This window comes from Lissotriton helveticus, chromosome 1_1 (assembly GCF_964261635.1).
Source record: "Lissotriton helveticus chromosome 1_1, aLisHel1.1, whole genome shotgun sequence".
Lineage (NCBI taxonomy): Eukaryota > Metazoa > Chordata > Amphibia > Caudata > Salamandridae > Lissotriton > Lissotriton helveticus.
Genome location: NC_136057.1, coordinates 90,194,839 through 90,215,266, shown reverse-complemented (window position 1 = coordinate 90,215,266; position 20,428 = coordinate 90,194,839). Strand labels below are relative to the sequence as shown.

General features: G+C 45.2%; 1 protein-coding gene across 1 annotated transcript in view; it reads right to left on the bottom strand.

Moving 5' to 3' along the window:
* Window positions 1-14,688: 14,688 nt before the first annotated feature.
* The window catches only part of LOC144754699 (uncharacterized), a 73,553-nt gene continuing 67,813 nt past the window's right edge, over window positions 14,689-20,428 (bottom strand). Inside the window, exon 3 of the mRNA XM_078642875.1 lies at window positions 14,689-17,893. Coding sequence (XP_078499001.1) covers window positions 17,100-17,893 — 794 coding nt within the window. The 3' untranslated portion in view covers window positions 14,689-17,099. The remainder of the gene's footprint in view (window positions 17,894-20,428) is intronic.

Here is a 20,428-nt window from a genome sequence, read left to right as displayed (position 1 = left end):
TGGGGGCTATTAGTAAGTATAGCTCTATATGGTTTTATTTATTTTTCGGTACTTCAGTAGCTCCTTTGGTGCAGAGAGGGGGGCCTTCAAGTGCCCTATTCAGCCCAAAGCCGATGTGTGTTTGTGAGACATTAGTGAACCAAGTCCCTTATCACATTCAGGAGGGGGGGGAGGGGTGCATCATTCTGCATTGTGGCCCTGGGGCAGAGGAAGGTGGTGAGGAGCAGAGATGAGGACAGATGCAAGGTGTTGAGGAACAGATGTCAGGGGCTGGAACCAGGGCTCTGTGAAGAAGAAACTGTGAAAAGGACTAACAGAGGCCCTTGGCTGCTTGTCTACAGCAGGGGGGGGGGCTTTAGGAATGGCAGGTCGTCAGGTGTCATTTGCTTGCGACCAGCTGTTGATAATTACTTAAACCCTGTTTACTTTTGCTGACTCCAAGGGAAGCCATCTTGTGACGTGACCCCGGTGACGCTAGTCACGCTCTTCCTGGTGCACAGGAGAGGATGAAGGGAGAGGCAGCAGTCAGTCTGTGTTTTGCAGCACACTCGTGTATGGAAACATCTGCTTCACTTACAGTGCAAAACATTTTTTTTTTAAACAGCAACATTGAAAGAAATGGTGTGAGGGAGAGGAGGTGGAAAAGTGAGGTGGTGGAAGGGGCGGCCAGAAGATGAAGTTTGGGTTGTGGAGGGCAGAGGATGAAGAGTGAGTGACCCGGGGACTGAGGGAGAGGGCAAGGTGTCCCTCGCAGCTCACTCATCATCTCCTCTGGTGCCTTGAGGCCCGGGAGTGCGGGTAGGGTGTCCCTCGCAGTTCATTCACCATCTACTCTGGTGCCCTGAGTCTCAGGAGTGAGGGCAGGGTGTCCCTCACAACTCACGCACCTTCTCCTCTGGTTCCCTGAGTCTCAGGAGTGAGGGCAGGGTGTCCCTCACAGCTCATTCACCTTCTCCTCTGGTGCCCTGAGTCTCAGGAGTGAGGGCAGGGTGTCCCTCACAGCTCACGCACCTTCTCCTCTGGTGCCTTGAGGCCCGGGAGTGAGGGAAGGGTGTCCCTCACAGCTCACTCATCTTCTCCTCTGGTGCCTTGAGACCCGGGAGTGAGGGCAGGTTGTCCCTCACAGCTCACACACCTTCTCCTCTGGTGCCTTGAGGCCTGGAAGTGAGGGCAGGGTGTCCCTCACAGCTCACTTACCTTCTCCTCTGGTGCCTTGAGTCCCAGGAGTGAGGGCAGGGTGTCCCTCACAGTTCACTCACCTTCTCCTCTGGCGCCGGGAGTCCCAGGAGTGAGGGCAGGCTGTCCCTCACAGCTCACTCACCGTCTCCTCTGGTGCCCTGAGTCTCAGGAGTGAGGGCAGGGTGTCCCTCACAACTCACTCACTGTCTCCACTGGTGCCCTGAGTCTCAGGAGTGAGGGCAGGGTGTCCCTCACAGCTCACGCAGCTTCTCCTCTGGTGCCTTGAGGCCCGGGAGTGAGGGCAGGGTGTCCCTCACAGCTCACTCACCTTCTCCTCTGGTGCCTTGAGTCTCTGGAGAGACGGCAGAGTGTCCCTCACAGCTCACTCACTGTCCCCTCTGCTGCCCTGAGTCTCAGGAGTGAGGGCAGGGTGTACCTCGCAGCTCACTCACCTTCTCCTCTGGTGCCTTGAGTCCCAGGAGTGAGGGCAAGGTATCCCTCGCAGCTCACTCATCGTCTCCTCTGGTGCCTTTAGGCCCAGGAGTGAGGGCAGGGTGTCCCTCACAGCTCACGCACCTTCTCCTCTGGTGCCTTGAGGCCCAGGAGTGAGGGCAGGGTGTCCCTCACAGCTCACTCATCTTCTCCTCTGGTGCCTTGAGGGCAGGAGAGAGGGCAGAGTATCCCTCACAGCTCACGCACCTTCTCCTCTGGTGCCTTGAGGCCCAGGAATGAGGGCAGGGTGTCCCTCACAGCTCACTCACCTTCTCCTTTGGTACCTTGAGGCCTGGGAGTGAGGGCAGGGTGTCCCTCACAGCTCACTCACTGTCTCCTCTGGTGTCCTGAGGCCCGGGAGTGAGGGAAGGGTGTCCCTCACAGCCCACTCACCCTCTCCTCTGGTGCCCTGAGTCTCATGAGTGAGGGCAGGGTGTCCTTTGCAGCTCACTCACCTTCTCCTCTGGTACCTTGAGGCCTGGGAGTGAGGGCAGGGTATCCCTCACAGCTCACTCACCGTCTCCTCTGGTGGCCTGAGGCCCGGGAGTGAGGGCAGGGTGTCCCTCACAGCTCACTCACCCTCTCCTCTGGTGCCCTGAGTCTCAGGAGTGAGGGAAGGGTGTCCCTCACAGCTCACTCACTATCTCCTCTGGTGTCCTGAGTCTCAGGAGTGATGGCAGGGTGTCCCTCGGAGCTCACTCACCTTCTCTGGTGCTGCGCTCAGTAGCTGGTGATGTCCGCAGAGTGAGACCCTCAGAGGTCTGCACAGAGCATCCTTCGGCTCTGAGGGTCCGGAGGCTGAGAGTCCACTCTGGTGAGTGCAGCTCACAGTTCAAACCTGTCCTCAGAACAGGGGTCTGTGTGGCTCAGGGGTCCTCAGTTAACCCTTGACCCCTCACCCCACTTACTGGAATCCGTAGAGCTATCTGGTGTTGCAGTCCCAGCGGTCTGGCCGGGACCCGCACCTGCGCAGCAGTTGCACGCCAAAAAATAAACTAATACAAGTTTTGCACACTACTTGGAACCAGGGACATCCTTTACAGTGAACGTTAGGTCCCCAGAGGGCTCATCTCTGTTGCTGGAGGCCAGTGCACTCTTTGTTTTCCTGGCACAAACTTCTTACCTTTGTTGCATCTATCACAATTCATCGTTTGTGGGCATATCCTGTAGACCATGTTCTTCTGGGTTGCATGGTGGGATTCTCCATGCCCTCTCTCGATGCCGCGTGCATTGCTCCGGCTGCAGGGGGACATAGCGGGACACCACAAGCAGACAAGGCAACATATTTGCTCCCTTTGATTTCTAGAGCAGTGATCTGGGCCTACAGTGCAGTAGTAGTACAATAACATAATGTGAACGTGGGAGAAAGGCTGGTGACACAAAAGGGACAGTATGAAGTGCAGCTTACAGAGAGGGCAAGTGTACAGGAATATTAACGGTCCAACAAGCAGTTTCCCGCAACCTGGGACAGGAGCGCGCTAGTGGCCATGCCCTGATTTCCTTACTACATTCTAGCTGGACATCAATACTGCACATATACAGAACTAAACATCACTACTCACCTGCGTCTGGAAAACAGCATCTCTACTCAACTGGAATCATTTAGGTGAGTTGCAACATCACAACAAGGCCGCTTAGGCCGTCCATCGGTCAGTGCCAGGGGGCAGTGGCAAACATGGTTCTCAGGGCAGAACTAGAACCGCGCCTTCAACCATGAACCGGAACGCTGCGACTGAAGGCATTAGGGCATGAAGAGCGAGCCTCTGAGGCCAGGCCGGGGCAAAGGCGTGCGCGTGCGTGCCATGCGCACCATTTAACTTAATAAGAGGCAGGGCGTGGCGTGCGCAGTTGCGCAACAAATTAATTTATGATGAATTGAGGGGGCCCCTGGAGGGCGGGGGTCCCCCGCAACGCGGGTGCTGCGGAGGCCTGTGTTACGCCCCTGTAAGTCATAAGTCATAAGTCAAAGGGAAAATTAAAAGAACAGATTTTTTCTAATCTTCCTGTGTTTTTGGGTTATTCCTTATCAAAGCTGCCAAGGTTTCAGATTGCTATGAGTGACATTTCAATGACAATGAGTGACACTTTCTGGCCAGCATAATAAGGCGAAGAAGAAGAGGAAAGCATATAAATATCAGAAATCACACCCATCTGAGCAACAAGAAACTAAAACGTTAAGTGCTTCAAAGCACCAGAAATGGAAGGGTACTAACCTAGTGCCCTTGTGAAGTCAGATGCACAACACTACTGTTAACTGCTGAAACCAGTTAAAATATCTAAACACTCCTAAAACAATTCATAAGCAATAGCTGTGTCACCTATGGTTTAACCATTCATTTTCGCCATGCGTGCCATGATGTAAAGCAGTTTCTGTGATATCGAGTGATGGAGCTAAATCTGTTTGTCTATTTCTGCATTACACATGCAGCACAAATGGTGTATTTCATAAGGATTCATGCAGACTGCTGTGATTTCTGTCTCCAATCAGGAGGCACGCGGGACGTGAGAGGAGCTCTCGGAACTGGTGGATGTCACCAGCTGCAAAGTACTAGTGTGTGTTGCCAGGCGACAGCAACAATTCCAGGGGCCCGGGCAGGTAGGAAATTGAACTAGGGACATGTTGCCACCGCCTTAGATGGAGGATGGGCCGGTGTTCTATGGGCACAAAAGACAGGGAGCTCATATCAATGTTACACCCGCAGAAAAGCAATTAGTCATTTCAGCTTTCACCAGCCTTAGTACACCCACTGCGCCCTAGGCTTTTTGCTGGCAATCAAGCGAGGCAAAGGAGAAACATCACTGGCCAGGCGGCTCTCTCTGTCCCACGCGGGACCTGGGTCCAGTCTTGCCGGATGTGAGATGCCCGAAACAGATTTCCGCTGCCTCACCCTTCATAATCATAGTCAGCTAACAGTAGTCAGGTCACAGCCTGGCCGGCTGCTGAATTTAAAAAAACACACTCACTGACAACTCACAGAAGCAAAATAAATATCATTCATTATAGCTGAAATTCAGACTTGCACGTGAGCCGGCACACCACACCCATAACCTCAGTTTAGTTGCATCAGTATTATCAGCCCTGCCACGTACAACGCATTTGAGTGTGGTGGTCCGCGTCACCGCACGGAAATGCGAAGTGACGCATTATAGCGCCTGCTCATCTGCTATAATGCACCATGACCAAGTGGCAATGCATGTTGTGCGCTGTTCCTGCTAGGTTTCAGGGGCGTGCTCATGATCTGCTCATCGCAGCTCTCTACTTTGTTACAATGTATTGGGACTGGACACACCACGGGCCGATACGATGCGGCATCACTGAGGAGTCACTACCCAATCGATTGGCTACTTAGATACTTAAAATATAAATGTGAAGCCTTGAGACATTTTAATAAGTGGGGGTTGAGTCACGGGATCAGTCCTGCAGTGCTGCCGGCCCGCGCTACCCGCAGCATTGCGAGTGCGTGGCATTTCAGGAAGTGTTCACTGTCACTTGTCAGTGTGTTGGACAAATTAATGGTAGCTCAGGTCCTCTTTGCCGCTCGCACCACGGCATTGTGGATGAGGATCGATACCCAGGCCCAGAGTTGGCCCGCTTGACTTGCCATTTTGGTGAAGCTGGTCAGCACTGCCATATGCTCCCCAGCCCAGCGGTATGCATTCCGTGAGTTACCATGTCACACACAGGCTGAGCCCACCAGCGCCAGCAATAGAGCTGATGCTAGTCCGAGTCAGCAGCCTGCCCCCTGCCAGAGTGAATACTGTCACCGCAACAAACACAAAGAAATAGGAAAGTGGATAATAAAAGTTGGCATGCACTCAGTGAGAAAAAACTGCCCTCACTCACAAAATTGTGACATGCTTCATCATTGGGCTTGCTTACTAACAACCTTGTGTTCCATGATGCCACCTTGCCCCATGAGCATCTATCTGTGAATAAAACTAAATAAAATATGAGAAATACAAACAAATGAACATGCTGTGTGGCTATGGAAAAAAGTTGATGAACTAAAACGTAGGAGAGACACGAGTTAATGCGAACCTTAGTTGTAACCACACAGAAGTACCATTAGATGCCAGAATTCCAATACAAAGTTTACTACACACTACCTAGAGGAACACCACACTGTAAATGACCTATCCTGGACGGTGTTGGACTAACCGAGAATCAGACCATGTACAAGAGATAAAAAGAGATGACTCCTGATGAGGGAACAGAAGTGGGTGTACAGATTAAAAAGCCAGGTGGTGGGATTGAATGATGATATCCCTTGGAACACCCTGAATATATAAAGTTGACAACTATATAGATTCCAGTTTTGATTAGTGGGCCCCTTGCCCCATGAGCATCTATCTGTGAATAAATTAAATAAAGTATAAGAAATACAAACAACTGAACATGCTAGGCGGCAATAGAAAAAACTTGATTAAGGAAAACGTAGGAGAGATACGCGTTAATGCGAACCTTAGGTGTAACAAGGTTCCCTACATTTAACATTATCTATGTATTATATCGGTTTAAACATGTATAGGAATTATCCCCTTGTTAGTTCGACTAATAGACTTAATTACACATCAGGTACTGTTCTTATAATTTATAACACTACAATGGGTCACCCCCAGCCAGAAACAACATTCCTCCCGAAGGGAATCTGTATATTACATTCACGCTTCCAGCTGATCATAATTTATCGGCAATGAGCTGGGGTACATATATGTTTTATACCGCCATGCAACCTTGAGGAATAGACAAGCATTCAATATAGTTATCTTTCCAACAACCTGTAAAAAAAAATCACAGTATAGATCTGAAGATCGGACGCATAACGCCATAAACGTTGAGATCATTTGACGCCTACGTCCCCCACGTAACCGGAACTTCTCCCGTCTTAGGGTAGGAAGAGGACAGCAACTCGCCACCTACATGGAAAGAGTTGGAGAATGTCCAGGAAGTGTACCCACCTTGACGAAGTAAGGAGCTAGGGGTAGGATTCTGTGGGATGGAACATCTACAAGATGTGGACATAGATTACGGTACTGGGTGTGCAGATACACAGACAAAGTAAATACGTGATATTAATTATGACTATGTGTGGTGGTATACACATGTATATCATGAACTGGAGCATTTCCAATGTAATCTAGGCATTTTTTCAGCATCATGACCCTTACGACTGTGTGAAATGACACTATTAGTTGCTTCCGAATTAATTTATTTTCCACATTTATACTGGGTGTGCAGTTACACGACAAAGTATAAAAGTGATTGCTTACTTTAACTTTGACTATGTATGGTGGTATACACATTTATATTGTGAACTGTAGCATTTCCACTCTAATTCGGCCGCATGGTGAAACCCAGTAAGTGAGATTTTCTTGCTCAGCGTTAGTAGGTGCATTTGATTGAAAAAGATTTTGGTGATGGTAAAAGCATTTTCCTGAGTGTTATGTGGTGTGGACACTGTTCCACGATGAATGTTTAGACTGATTTGGACGCGATGCTTGAAATATTATTCCAGTAGGGTATTGTGAGCTTTGAGGGAAGAAGCACCCAGGGGTTTGGATTTTCCACTCCCTTATACTTTGTGGAGGATCAAATGAAATCTAGTAATAATTCTCTCCCCTCCGTGTGCTTTTACCACAGATTACGAAGTGTGCGTGAAATAGGGAACCCCATGTTGAAAGGAGTGCATTCCATGGATACCTAAGCCAGGATCAGAGGGTACTGCGTTTTGGGATCCGGAGGGTACTGATGAATGCCGGAGTGACCTGACCGTGTGGGCACGATTTAAATGGCAGAAACATGTAGACGCCTTGGCAGTAAGGAGGGGTGAAGGAATCTTAATCTTCTCCTGTCACCACCATCCTTCACGTTTTAAAAACTAGCCAGACGACCCAGGAATAAAGTTTTGAGTGGGAACCCATCCAAGCTAGTTTTAACTTTCACTAGCTGCACTTTTCTTCGGTGAGCCCAAATTTTCATTGTTTTCCCCTCCCCTTTGCTCCACCCCAGGCTTTGGTGTGCGCAGGGGTGTTATTAGCAACCCAATGATGAAGCATGTCACAATTTTGTGACTGAGCACAGTTTTTTCTCTACCTGAGCACGTGCCACCTTTTACTATCCACTTCCCTACTCCTTTGTGTGTTGCAGTCATAAATTGGGGAGGTCGGAATAGGGATTTCACCTCTCCCCCCTTCAGGTTGTGTTAAAGTGAGTGCTGTCACCATCGGTGTGTGTACAGTGGCACATGACCATGAATCATGCAGGGGTGGTGTTGGTTGCACCACAGTCCCGGGAGTCCACGACGAGTTGTTGCAGGCTAGCCATGCAGGGGGTCCGTCTGTTGCAGCAGCAACAATGTTCCGTTGTAGAAGTTAGTAACTGAGAGCGAGCCAGCATTCATCCGTCTTCATGTAAACTTGTGCCATATCTGGTATTTGCTTTTAAAAGACTATTCATCCATAGCTACCAAGGTTTCAGGTTGCTATATGTGACATATTTCATATTTTCTGTGTAATTATGAGTGACATTTCAATGACTATGAGTGACACTATCTCCGTCACCACTGACCAGAGTCACCCTACGTCACCCCTGCAGCCAAAGACACTTCTGATGCAGAGAGACAAAAAATGAGCATTTGAACATGGCATTTCTTGAGACCAGTTGTGAGTAGCCCTGTAGCTTGTCCCATTTCTCCTCAGTGAATTGTTTGCTCTATATTTCCTCCTATGTTCTGCATTTGAATCACCTGGTATAATTCGGTCACAGCCTTACATCCAGTGACCAACATACAGGTGGGCTTACTGGTGGGCTTTAAGTAGGGTATTTGTCACACATTAAATAAAGGCATTTTTTGCTTAAAAAATCATTAGTATTCCACCAGAATCAGAACTGTCGATAGGTATGTGTCTGTTCATTGGTCAGCGCATTCTGCCCTGTCGTCTTCCGTTAATTTCGACCTTCCTTGAAGCATGCCATGGTACTTGTGTGTCCTTCCACTGTTTGAGTTGTGGGATCTACTTTTCCCTGCTATCTTGAAGTCTGCTTACAAACACTTTTAGCCTCACAGGGATACTCTGTGTGAATGTATTTAGTTACCAGAGGCTTTATTTCTCTTTTTAATAATTCACTTTATAGTTTTCTTTTAATGATATTCATGTATATATTTTAATCTTGCCTTGTAACTAGCCATTAGCAGATGCACATCCAGACCGCATACTTTAAATACTTTGCTCAAAATTCTTTGTTTAAGTCTTAATTTCAATCAGACGTACACTTTAAACTCTCCCTGTGAATGTATGTCATTGACAGATGCACATCCTAGACACATACATTTCTGTCAACCATTTAAAATAAATGTTCATATTATATATTTTTACGGACTTGAATTGCAACAGATTTTTACTTTTAAATATATCTACTTACACAGCTAACCAGACTTATAATGCTACATCTTACCCCAGCACCCGTACTACCAACCTGCTGTAAGAAAATAAAGAGCTATGACGCAGCCAGTGCTTGCCACGTCAGAGCTCTTTTTTCCTAACTGTACTATTTGGTTTAGTTTTTCATGAAATCGGTGGATGTTTTCACACTTTCGAGACAACAGTGTTGCGTAATAAAAGTGTTTTTCATAAACTGATATATGGTTTCTTTGCTGCTATATGATAACTTAAGTTTGTTTGACAAACTCAATATATTTTCAAAAGCTCACAAAGTATTGCAATCTGTTCTTTCACAAACTTTTCCTTTCATTATTTTAACTGACCTTACTGCTGCAAAGAACCTGAAATATAAGTAAGGGCACTCGTGACAGGCCCCTGCGGTGAGCGGGCCTGAGCCAGCTTTATGAAACTGAACAGAAGTCAACTAGTTGTGCAGACAGTCCATGACTGTAGAGCTCTGAGCTGTGTCACTTTCACAATTGCTTTAGGATCTCCCAGCTGTGAAGTTACTTTGTGCAGCTGCCTGCATACAAGATAATGCAGAGGAGCCTCTCAGTTAAACTAACACTTGCAGGCGGAATAACTAAGTGGATTTGGCATCCCGTGCTGCAGGAGACAGTACGGGCTACAAATCAGGTTGAAGATGCAGTCCCTCCTCCAGCAGACAACAGGTCTCCTGGGATTTGTAGTCACTTTAACAGGCAGCTACAGTGGTTTGGCGTCCTGCGCTGTGGGACATAGTCCAGCGCTATATCGCGCATTGAAGATATGGTCCCTTCTCCTCCCCCAGCAGACAACAGGTCTCCTGGGATTTGTACCCTTTACCAAGCAGCTGCAGTGGTGTGGCGTCCAGCACTGCATTTGTTAGTCCTGCCCTATATAGCGTGTAGAAGATGTGACCCATCTTCCTCCAACAGCAGACAAACAGTTCTCCTGGGACTAATAGTCACTTTAGCAGGCAGTCTGTTGACAGTGTGCATGGCTCTTTGTCGATAATTAATGCTTGCCACAGTGGGGTGCTCTCCAGACCAGGCCGAATGGGGCTTTACGGGTGGTCAGTCATAGCTCAGATCCTGTGCTTTCCTGTCTCCTCTGATTCTGTACTCTTGCATGGACACATACTGACTGGGTTACTACTTTGTCCCTTTACCATAGTACAGCAGAGCCACAGAAAGCACAGTCCCTAGAGACTGCCTGTGCCTAGGGGCGATAGCCAGGCTAAGGTGTCAAGCACAGGAAATACATGCCTATAAGAAACACTTTGCTTCGGGGGTCGTTCCCACCACTGGCCCAAGGGTTCCTTTGCTAACAGTCCACTCTCTCAAACTCAGATGCCTTTTTCAGCACCTTATGTACTACAGCTGCCTCCAGGCCTCCTTCCTGTCATGCGGGTTCTCTCTCTTTTCCCACAATGTAGGATACAGACTTGGTATACATAATAACCTACCAAGTGTCTTTTCTGACACTGAAAGTCTCAGTCTTATTAAAGACAGCATTACTATTCCACTAACGTGACTTATAGTGGTAATGCGGTCCTTGTTGTTCAGAAATAAAGACTTGATAATAATTCTGTGTTCGTCGGAAGACTGCGGACGTTATCCTGACAATAAATGCGTACATTAAATAACGGTACACTTATCTACACTAATCGTAGGCTGAGACATAATGCAATAATTAATTATACACAATATAAGTTGGAGACTCTTACATTAATTCAGCACAAGTCCGTCTCCAATAAGAGTAGGAGTATTGTCAATTAAAATAACCTATAAGAAACAGGTATAGGATTTTTCTTTTAGCAGAGTTTACATTTTTTCTCTAGAAGTTAGGAGTAGGAATTCAGAAAACTCCCAAAATCTTCGATCACTGAATTCTTTATTATTTCAATCTTTAAAAAAGCCTCAGCCAACGCGTTTTGTTCCACTGGAACTTCGTCAGGGCTCGATAATCACTTGAAGTTTAGTACATGAGATCCCAGGTCAGTCTTTTTCTGAGTTCCCGATACGATAGTTCGCATCTTCAGGTTGAGATTGGATGGTCACATGACTGGGGGGCCTTCCGGGTGTACACATCTTTGGGGATTATAAATACTTCTACTCTTATTGAAGACGGACCCTATTTACTATTTCCTTGAGGGCTTACTATTGCTCTTGGAGGACCACGGGCCGAATTGAACACTATAGCCCATCAGAGTCTTTTTCTTGAATTATAACACCTCATCAGTTCTCACAAGATTGCCAAAGGTCTATGTGCGAGAACTTGTGGTACCTATGATACTTGCTGATGAAATAGATGCAACCTTCCTTGTTTACTAGTAACAAGACTTGAGAGAATATGAATATGTATGGTCTAATCTGACCTGGGATCTCATGTACTAAACTTCAAGTGATTATCGAGCCCTGATGAAGTTTCAGTAGAACGAAACGCGTTGGCTGAGGCTTTTTTAAAGATTGAAATAATAAAGAATTCAGTGATCGAAGATTTTGGGAGTTTTCTGAATTTTGCGTCTTGGTGCACCGTCCTTTTTGGAAAACGTCTGGTATCTGTTGATCAGTGGAGCATATGTGTGGCAAGCTCCGGACGTGCTTTGCACATAACAAGGACTAATTTGGTGACTGTAAAATTGAGGAGCCTAACCAGGGTCAGCCATACGGTTTGTTTTTTGAGGAGTAGGAATTCTTAATTATTCATAAATTCTTTATTTCGGCTAGTTTCGCCATAAAAGAGTACAAGATAAAAACATTGATTAAAAGGAGATTATGCATAGAGTTCATTCAAGTTGGCACAATAAGTTATAAATTTCATACAACGTATAATACACGTATTCACAGTACAATAATCTTATAAATATTTAGTCATTAACATTCATTTGCGGTTAAGTGCCGTCGCTTAAACCACATGGCTAACAAGTACTTAGAAAGTGCAAATACAATGTGTCCAGAAGTATTAGTTTTAAGAATTATAAAAGCATATATACAATGTAGAAAACCCAGATTTTTACATAAAGGTACTAGCCAATGCTTCTTGGATTTACTGTACGCTGGACAAAAGAAGAGGACATGGAGTTCATCCTCTACGTCACAGCTACATCCTGGGCAAGACTTATTTATAGAGGCTGACCATTAGCTTGTAAAAGCTCTTAAGGGTAAAGTACCGTATCTCCATTGTTTAAAAAGTTTCCTGGCTAAAATCGGATAAACAACATCCATAAAATCCTCAAAAAAGTAGGAAACCTTGAATAATAAAAGGAATTGGTCAAAGTGCCAGCATGGGAGTCGTACAAAACAGAATTACGTTTTTTGTCCATAAAAATCCTAGTAAGGGACTTACCCGAAACCTCGCAACAGCCTCTTTCCGGATCATGCAACAGGGCAGGTAATCCCAATCTCTCAAATTCATGTTTAAGGAACATCAACCAGGGAATTTTTGCTGCACTATTATAACTTAGTATTTGCTTAAGCTCTAGCCTTTAATTCAGCAGATCTGGCGTTGTCCAGAGGCTGCGCCAGAACCTAAGAGGTTTGAGTGCCAGCTCATCTTCTATGGGACTCAGCCCTAGATCTAGCCTTAGGGGGAGAAGCGGGGTGCTTTGCGGAAGTGTTAATAACTGTCTTATGAATTTAGTTTCCGTTTTAGGGATTTCAGACCTGCATGAGTGCCCCCATAACTCCCCACCATAGAGAACCGCAGCCCTCGCTTGAGTCTTATAAATCTCCAGTGCGGGGTTCACTGGTTTAAAGGTCGAAGTGTTGGAGACTCTAAGAATGCCCCCCGCCAGCTGGGACAGTTTCATTTGCGATTTTACTTGTTGGGGTCCCCAGGACAAATTTTCATGCAGTGTAACCCCTAAGTACTGGAAAGTCGTAACCCTTTCCAATCTCGCAGAACCCAGAATAGGATTAGGACGGGAGGATGCCGGAGGATTAAATATCATAAATTTTGTTTTGTCAACATTTATCTCCAATCCACGGCATTGACGGAAATCCCCAAAGCCGTCCAATATTCGTTGGATCCCCATAGGGACTTGGAAAGCAGGAGGGTGTCATCAGCTAACATAATCGCCGGCACCCTCCTGCCTGCCAACCTTGGCGCATCATTATTAGGGACATCATCCAGATGTGAGATTACGCCATTTACGTAGAGGCAAAACAGGGTTGGGGCCAAAACGCACCCCTGCCTCACCCCCCTGTCAACTGGGAACCTAGATGACAGCGCCCCATTCCTCCCACATCTTACCTGTGCATAGTTCCCCGTATGTAACCTCATCAAGACATTCAGGAGTTGGGACGGAGTCCGTGTCTGCCCACAGGAGCGGGCAGACCAGAATGACAGGCCGGCTCCCGCGGCAGCACGGAAACGTGCAGGCCAGTTGGGAAGCTGTGATTGACTTGCATTGATCATGTTACCAAATATGATATGTACCTGTCATTCCAAGTGATGCTTAGGCATGTATTCTTGCTAATGCGTTAGTTGAACAACCAGACTGTCAGCCACTGTGATTTAAATATGTATACTGTATGGTCAGTATGAGATGCTCCTCTGAAGACCCAGGGATAGCCAGGTTGGTGGAGATCACTAAATATGGTGGATGGTAGTCCAACGGGGTAGTGGAAGTTGTTACGCCTGCTCCTCTGGCAGACCGTGGGCTACCTGTCAAACTATAAATGAGGGGGACAGTCTTCAAATGTAACTCAAAATAGACCGGCTGGATTCAGGGTGTGGTGCACAGGGCACTCTATCAAAAACGCAACTAAGCATTATATCAGCCAAACCAATGGTCCACCCACCAGCCCTGTTTAGAGGTGGACGGATTGTCAGCCTTTAATCAGAAATCCCATTGGGTATGTCGATGGAAAACTTCTTCCGAAGGAGAAAGGGCTTTCGAAGAAAACCCATCAGACATTAGATACATAACCTTAAAAAAAATGTTTTAAATGTATTTGACAAATTCATGTTTAAAGCCCTTGTATGGCAGACTGCTTTCAAGTACTAAACATTCTGTGGTATTTTTATGGATTATTAACAAGAGAAGTGACAGACATATTTTCAGCACCTCTCACTCTGAGAGAAGGCACACTGGCGAGAATAGTCCCCTCTAATGCCACCTGTGGCAGACTCCTGCTGAAAGCAGTCATGCTATTAAGACTAGGCCCCTCTAATGCCACCTGTGGCAGACTCCTGCTGAAAGCCGTGATGCTATTGAGACTAGGGTCCTCTAATGCCACGTGTGGCAGACTCCTGCTGAGAGCAGTCACGCTATCGAGATCAGTTGACCACTCTAGGGCCAAATAAACTAGGCTCTTTGCTGACATCACAAATTATCTTTATAGTTTAGGAACTAAATCACATTTAAGTTTTCCTATACAATCAACAGTCAAATACCATGAATTTAAATAAATGTGTTGTTTTATTACATATCAAAAAACATACATTTCTTATTAACATGTAAAATCTAGTCATGATTGTGTACATTCCATAGCATCATGATTGTTCTTGTTGTATCATAATTTAGTTCATGTTAATGTTAAAGTAAATCCTGGTTCACACCTCTGTAGTGTGTTTTTTAAAGGCTCTTGGATGTCCATACATGGGTGGTGTTTGGATGTTTGGTTATGTATCAGTAATACAGATCTTTAAATTACTGGGTTTCAAATGTATTATGCCACTAATGGCCGTACAAACCACTTGTTCTTGAATATAAATTGTCCAGTTTAGAACTTGTTGCTGTTGACATGAAAGTAAAGTGAGTTTGACCCTGGAGAAAACCCCTGTAGCGTGTTATGTATAAGGATGGGTGTGCTGAAGAGCAGTCTTGGTGCTGTTCCTCAATGGCTGGGTGGTGGTGATGATGGTCGGCAGCAGAAAGAACTTCCCGGACTCAGCACTTTGTTAAAATGAACTCAGTGTAAAGCATTCGTTTCTACTATCTTTGGCTACTGAAGATGTATCCTTTCTTCTGATGTGCATATTATATCGGTGAACTCCTTCCTCTACACAAGGCTGGGCTACGAGAGCACTGTATTTGGCAGCTACAGCAACACAAAAGCACCTTACAGATGATTCAGAATGCTACGATCTATCTTATTTGTGGTCCGAGGACGTCCCAACTGCATTACAAAGTTTCACTGCTTACTCACGAGGCAGCACATACTTTTTATGTCCATTCATTCACCGGCAGTTTATAAAATGAGGGTATCTTTTTGCTTGTTATGTTATGTTAATGGGTTTTATAAAGCACGCAGTTGCCCCAACAACGGACATAACAGCGCTAAAATGTCACTGCCATAAGCAAGCCAAGAACACCCAGGAGGCAATTATGCAGGGAAGAGGTGAGTTTTTATGTTTTACGGAAAAGAGAACGTTTTTGAATGTTTCTAATATGTGCAGGGAGGGAGTTCCAAAGCTTAACCGAGGAACAACTGCTAGATGCTGGTCCTTAGAGCGCAGCTGACGGGTAGGTCTATAGGACGCCATGAGGCTAGCCAGAATAGCAGGAGATTGGAGAATCATGAGTCTGTGGGCAATACAGAGAGTCTCGGGTGCATTTCTCCACCGGCAGCCAATGTAGTTTGCGGATGGAACAAGCAATGGAACGGATTCTCGGCAGACCAAGGAGGGCCCGGGCTGCTACATTTTGTGCCTTTTGTAAACACAGTATCTCTGCCCTATTGGTCCTGATATATAGGGAGATCGCATAGTTCAGTCTAGAGAGTACTGTGGCCTGAATGATTACCTGATGGATTGTAGGGTCGAAGAAACCCAGCAAAGGATTAAGCCCACGTAGGAGCCTGAAACAAACTCCGGCTACTACCTTAGTCTGGGTTTGAAAAGAAGGTCTATCCAGACTCCTAGATTTTTTACTGCCGTTTTAAGAGCCGGCGGAGGGCCCAAAGAGGACAGTTACCAGAGGTCACTCCACAGATGGATATCTTTGCCCACCACCAAGATCTACGATTTGTTGCCATTGAGCTGAAGACAATTTGCCGTTATCCAATCTGCAATAGCTGCACAGAGTCGTCAGATAATGCCACCACCAGCTGTGAGTCATCCGCGTAAGATACCACAGCTAATCCTCTGCTCCTGGCCACTGTTGCCAGAGATTGGATATAGATGTTAAAAAGAGTTGGGCTTAAAGCTTGTAAATGAAAACCTGAATATCATTTGTGTCAAAACTCAGTATCTTTTGTGTTCCTTTACTTATGAATCCAGATTTCTTTTCCAGTGCAAAGGATCAAGAAATGTAAAGCAGCAAGTCAATATTTCTGGATTCCAAGAGCTGAATTATTTACTGCTAAAGATTCAATCTTTACCTAATCGTCAAGCTTTCAGAAACCTATTAAGAACTAAACTTTTCAAATGCTTTCTCTCTGATCAATAATGTTGCCATCATGCAAGGATTTTGTCCTTTCACCAGTTAGGTGTTGGTTGGGTGATTCTCTGTAAATAAGAAAGGTCTAAAATATAATCAGATACAATTAATCTGGCCGTGAATCATTTACAGTCAGCGGTGAGCCAGCGAATTTCCCAAGGCTCCAGCTTGATATTGGACACCTCTGGGGAAGTGCCACTATGGTGGGCGCATTAACAGATGGATTTGATGATCGTAATGAGCATCTTTTGCACTGCGTCAGGGCTTCAGAGGTAAATGTTGTGTACTACAAGTACTGTTTCTCACAGTTAAAGGTCACAATTTACTTTTACTTCTTCTGCCTTTGAACGTTGTTCTCTAGCAGCTGTCATTGAACCGGTTGTTGCACAAAATGAACTAACACCAAAATCAGCTAGAAATATTCTCCAGTCTGTGCTTGTTAAACTTGTTCAAGTGTGTTGTGTTTATAGGTTTTATCACTAATCCCTGTAGTTTGTTGAAAATCCTTCCCACAACTACTTCCAAATCCACTGCAATGGTATGGTTTCTCCCCTCTATGTGTTTGCTTATGTCTTCGTAGAATTGATAATCGACTAAAGCACTTTGCACATTCACCTCACTTGAATGGCTTTTCCCCAGTGTGTGTTCGCTGATGTCTTTGGAGATTTGATAACCGACTGAAGCTCTTCACACATTCACTGCACTTGAACGGTTTTTCCCCTGTGTGTGTTCGCTGATGTCTCCTGAGATGTGAGGAATCGGTAAAACTACTTCCACATTCACTGCACTTGTATGGTTTTTCCCCAGTGTGTGTTCGCTGGTGGCTCCGGAGGGTTGATAAATGACTGAATTTCTTCACACATTCAGTGCAATGGTATGGTTTTTCCCCTGTGTGTGTACGCTGGTGGCTCCGGAGGGTTGATAACAGACTGAATTTCTTCACACATTCATTGCAATGGTATAGTTTTTCCCCAGTGTGTGTTCGATTATGTATTTGTAGGTCTAATAACCGACTGAAGCTCTTCACACATTCACTGCACTGGAATGGTTTTCCCACTGTGTGTGTTCGGTGATGAATCCTGAGATTTGAGGAATCACTAAAACTACTTCCACAATCATTGCAATGGTATGGTTTTTCCCCAGTGTGTGTTCGGTGATGTGATTGGAGATGTGATAACCGACTGAAGCTCTTCACACATTCACTGCACTGGAATGGCTTTTCCCCTGTGTGTGTTCGGTGATGAATCCTGAGATTTGAGGAATCACTAAAACTACTTCCACATTCATTGCAATGGTATGGTTTTTCCCCTGTGTGTGTTTGCTGATGTCTTTGGAGTTGTGATAAACGACTGAAGCTCTTCACACATTCAGTGCAATGGTATGGTTTTTCCCCTGTGTGTGTTCGCTGATGTCTTTGGAGTTCTGATAACCGACTGAAGCACTTCACACATTCAGTGCAATGGTATGGTTTTTCCCCTATGTGTGTTTGCTGATGATCTTTTAGGTGTGTTAACTGACTAAAGTTCTTCATACATTCATTGCAATTGCATGTTGCTTCTCCTGTGTGTGTTTGCTTATGGTTCTTTAGTAGTGATGACAAACTAAAGCTTTTGCTGCATGTGTATGATTTTCCTTTCTTGGTCAGTGTCTCTGGGTCGGGTTTATATTTGTCTGCATCCCATGACTGGGTTTCCTGAAGAGCTAACATAGTTTATAAAGCACATGTGTTATTCTCACAATCCTTGTATGTGTGTGGTATTTTGGATGCTTGATTTCAGATTTCACAATGAAATACAAAACTCACCAACTACATATATTATAATTGTGGCAAGTACATTTCTTTGTAGGTGGTTATGTCTTTAGATTGTGGAATGGTTTTGCATGTTTACGGGTAAAGATTAGTCTTCCTTCAGGTCGATGCAAATTGGGACAGTCTGTTGTAGATCAGAGACCCTCTCTTTCCTTTACCCTTCAGTTGTCTGGCTCCACTCCCTTGTGTTTTTCTCGTGCTCATGTGGTTTGGACAGAAAGAGTTTATAATACACCTAGCGTGCTGAATGGTGGTCTGCCATCATTACAGGAAGCATAGCAATGCTGTATCCACCTCATACCGAACACATGATCAAAGCTGATGGTGGAGGCCTGTTTATACAGGAAGTGGTTTGTCAGTGGTGTTGCCTTAATTTTCTAGAGATCATTTCTTAGTCCTGTTGCGTGGAGCTTCACAGCTCAGGCTCTTAGATCCACTGAATTGCTCTGGACTGCTTCTTCCAGGATGTATCAGTTCATGTTCAGGTTCCTCAGTCTCTGACTGTGCAGATCTTTTCCTGAATATTGGATCTCATTTTTTCTAACCGTTTTTTTTAGATTTGCACGATTACTGTCATTATTCACGATCATTTGTGAATTCAAGGCTGGTTTCCTATTGGATGTAAAGAGATATAAAATCACTAAATGGAAATGTAAGAGAATGTGAATACACAATATTTAACTAGTTGTAAAATACATCTCTTTTTTACCATTTTTTAAAGTTACCAAGGGCTATTTCACCATACACAGATATTTAACTAAATCTTCCATTGAACATGTCACTCTTACCTAATTCAGAAAAAGAGGTGATTTTCAGAGTAACTTAGTACAGAAAGAGCACTCATGGAGTGCCCGCTTGCTAGAGGTACAGCTTTAGGAAGATGCCAAGATTTCATTTAAACAAGAAGGGATTGTGGAAAAAGAGATGGATCAGGATGTGCTGCCGTCACTTCAGTTTCAGGAAGTGTATAACAGCAGTAACGCTTTCAAGACTACATGACAAAGAAAACTCTTCATGAAGTATATAATAATGGTAACGCTTCAGGAAGTATATAAGAAATGTAGCTCCTTTCACACTCTTCTTGACAATACTTTCCAGTTCACACTGGAGCAGCTGAAGTTCCAACTCCTATCTTTACTTTTCTGTTTGTTAAGTTATCTTTGCCACATTCCTAGGGATGGTTCAAGCATTTGTTGGAAGATTGCAGCATTTTTTATAGAGATTCCACCACAACCAGTAATATACCTGCGATATCTCTGCTGCCAATACATGTCTGCTTTTTGTCTTTTTCTACCTTACCAGGGTATCTGACAATTTTTTGCATTTGGTGCCATCATGCTTCTCTGTCGGTGGATAGAGCATTGGCAGAGTGGGACAAGATGTCCGTTGCTTGAGGGTGAGTGCAGCATTTACACCCCTGCACATTTCTTACATTCAGCTTTACCATACTCCCTGTTCATCACCTTCCATACTCCCTTATGTCTGTGTACTCGCTCATCAGGGTTCATTGACAGCTAAAGCAGGGGAGTGACTCGATGCACACAGCAGACATAAGGTAATGGTCTGATAGTCAAATGCCATGGTTGGCAGTACAAGGATCACAAGCGTAATTAGAGAAGCTCGCCCGGGGCATACAAACGGAGGAAGTACACAGGTAGATACTTATGAGGTACAAACAGAAGAGGCGAACATGTAGGTACACGCTCCTTTATTTGGGTCTGTTTCAGGCCTTTACTGGGCTGGGAATTGGTGTGCACTGTCTCTTATTTCCTCTGCTGATAATGGCACTTAATGCATGGGTGTTAGCACTTTGACCCTTTACAAGAGGGGAGCAGAGCCTTAGAATGCACAACACCTGGAGACCTCCTGCCTTGAGGGGAAGGTGTGTGTCTAGGTGTCAGACAATATCAGCAAGGGACATAAAAGGATCCTAAGAAAAAAAGCGGCAGAAAGGCGAAATCATCAGCCCAGATGGAGAAGAGCCGGGTCTTCCACTGTTTCCGAATCAGTAAGTGATATTGAATCTTTCTAAGGTTAAGGGCATAGAATTCCATCTGGTCAGAGCTAAGACATGAAAGGAGCAACCTCTCATTCTGGCTCTGCTATCATGAGGGATGTGGGCCAGGTTTAGATTA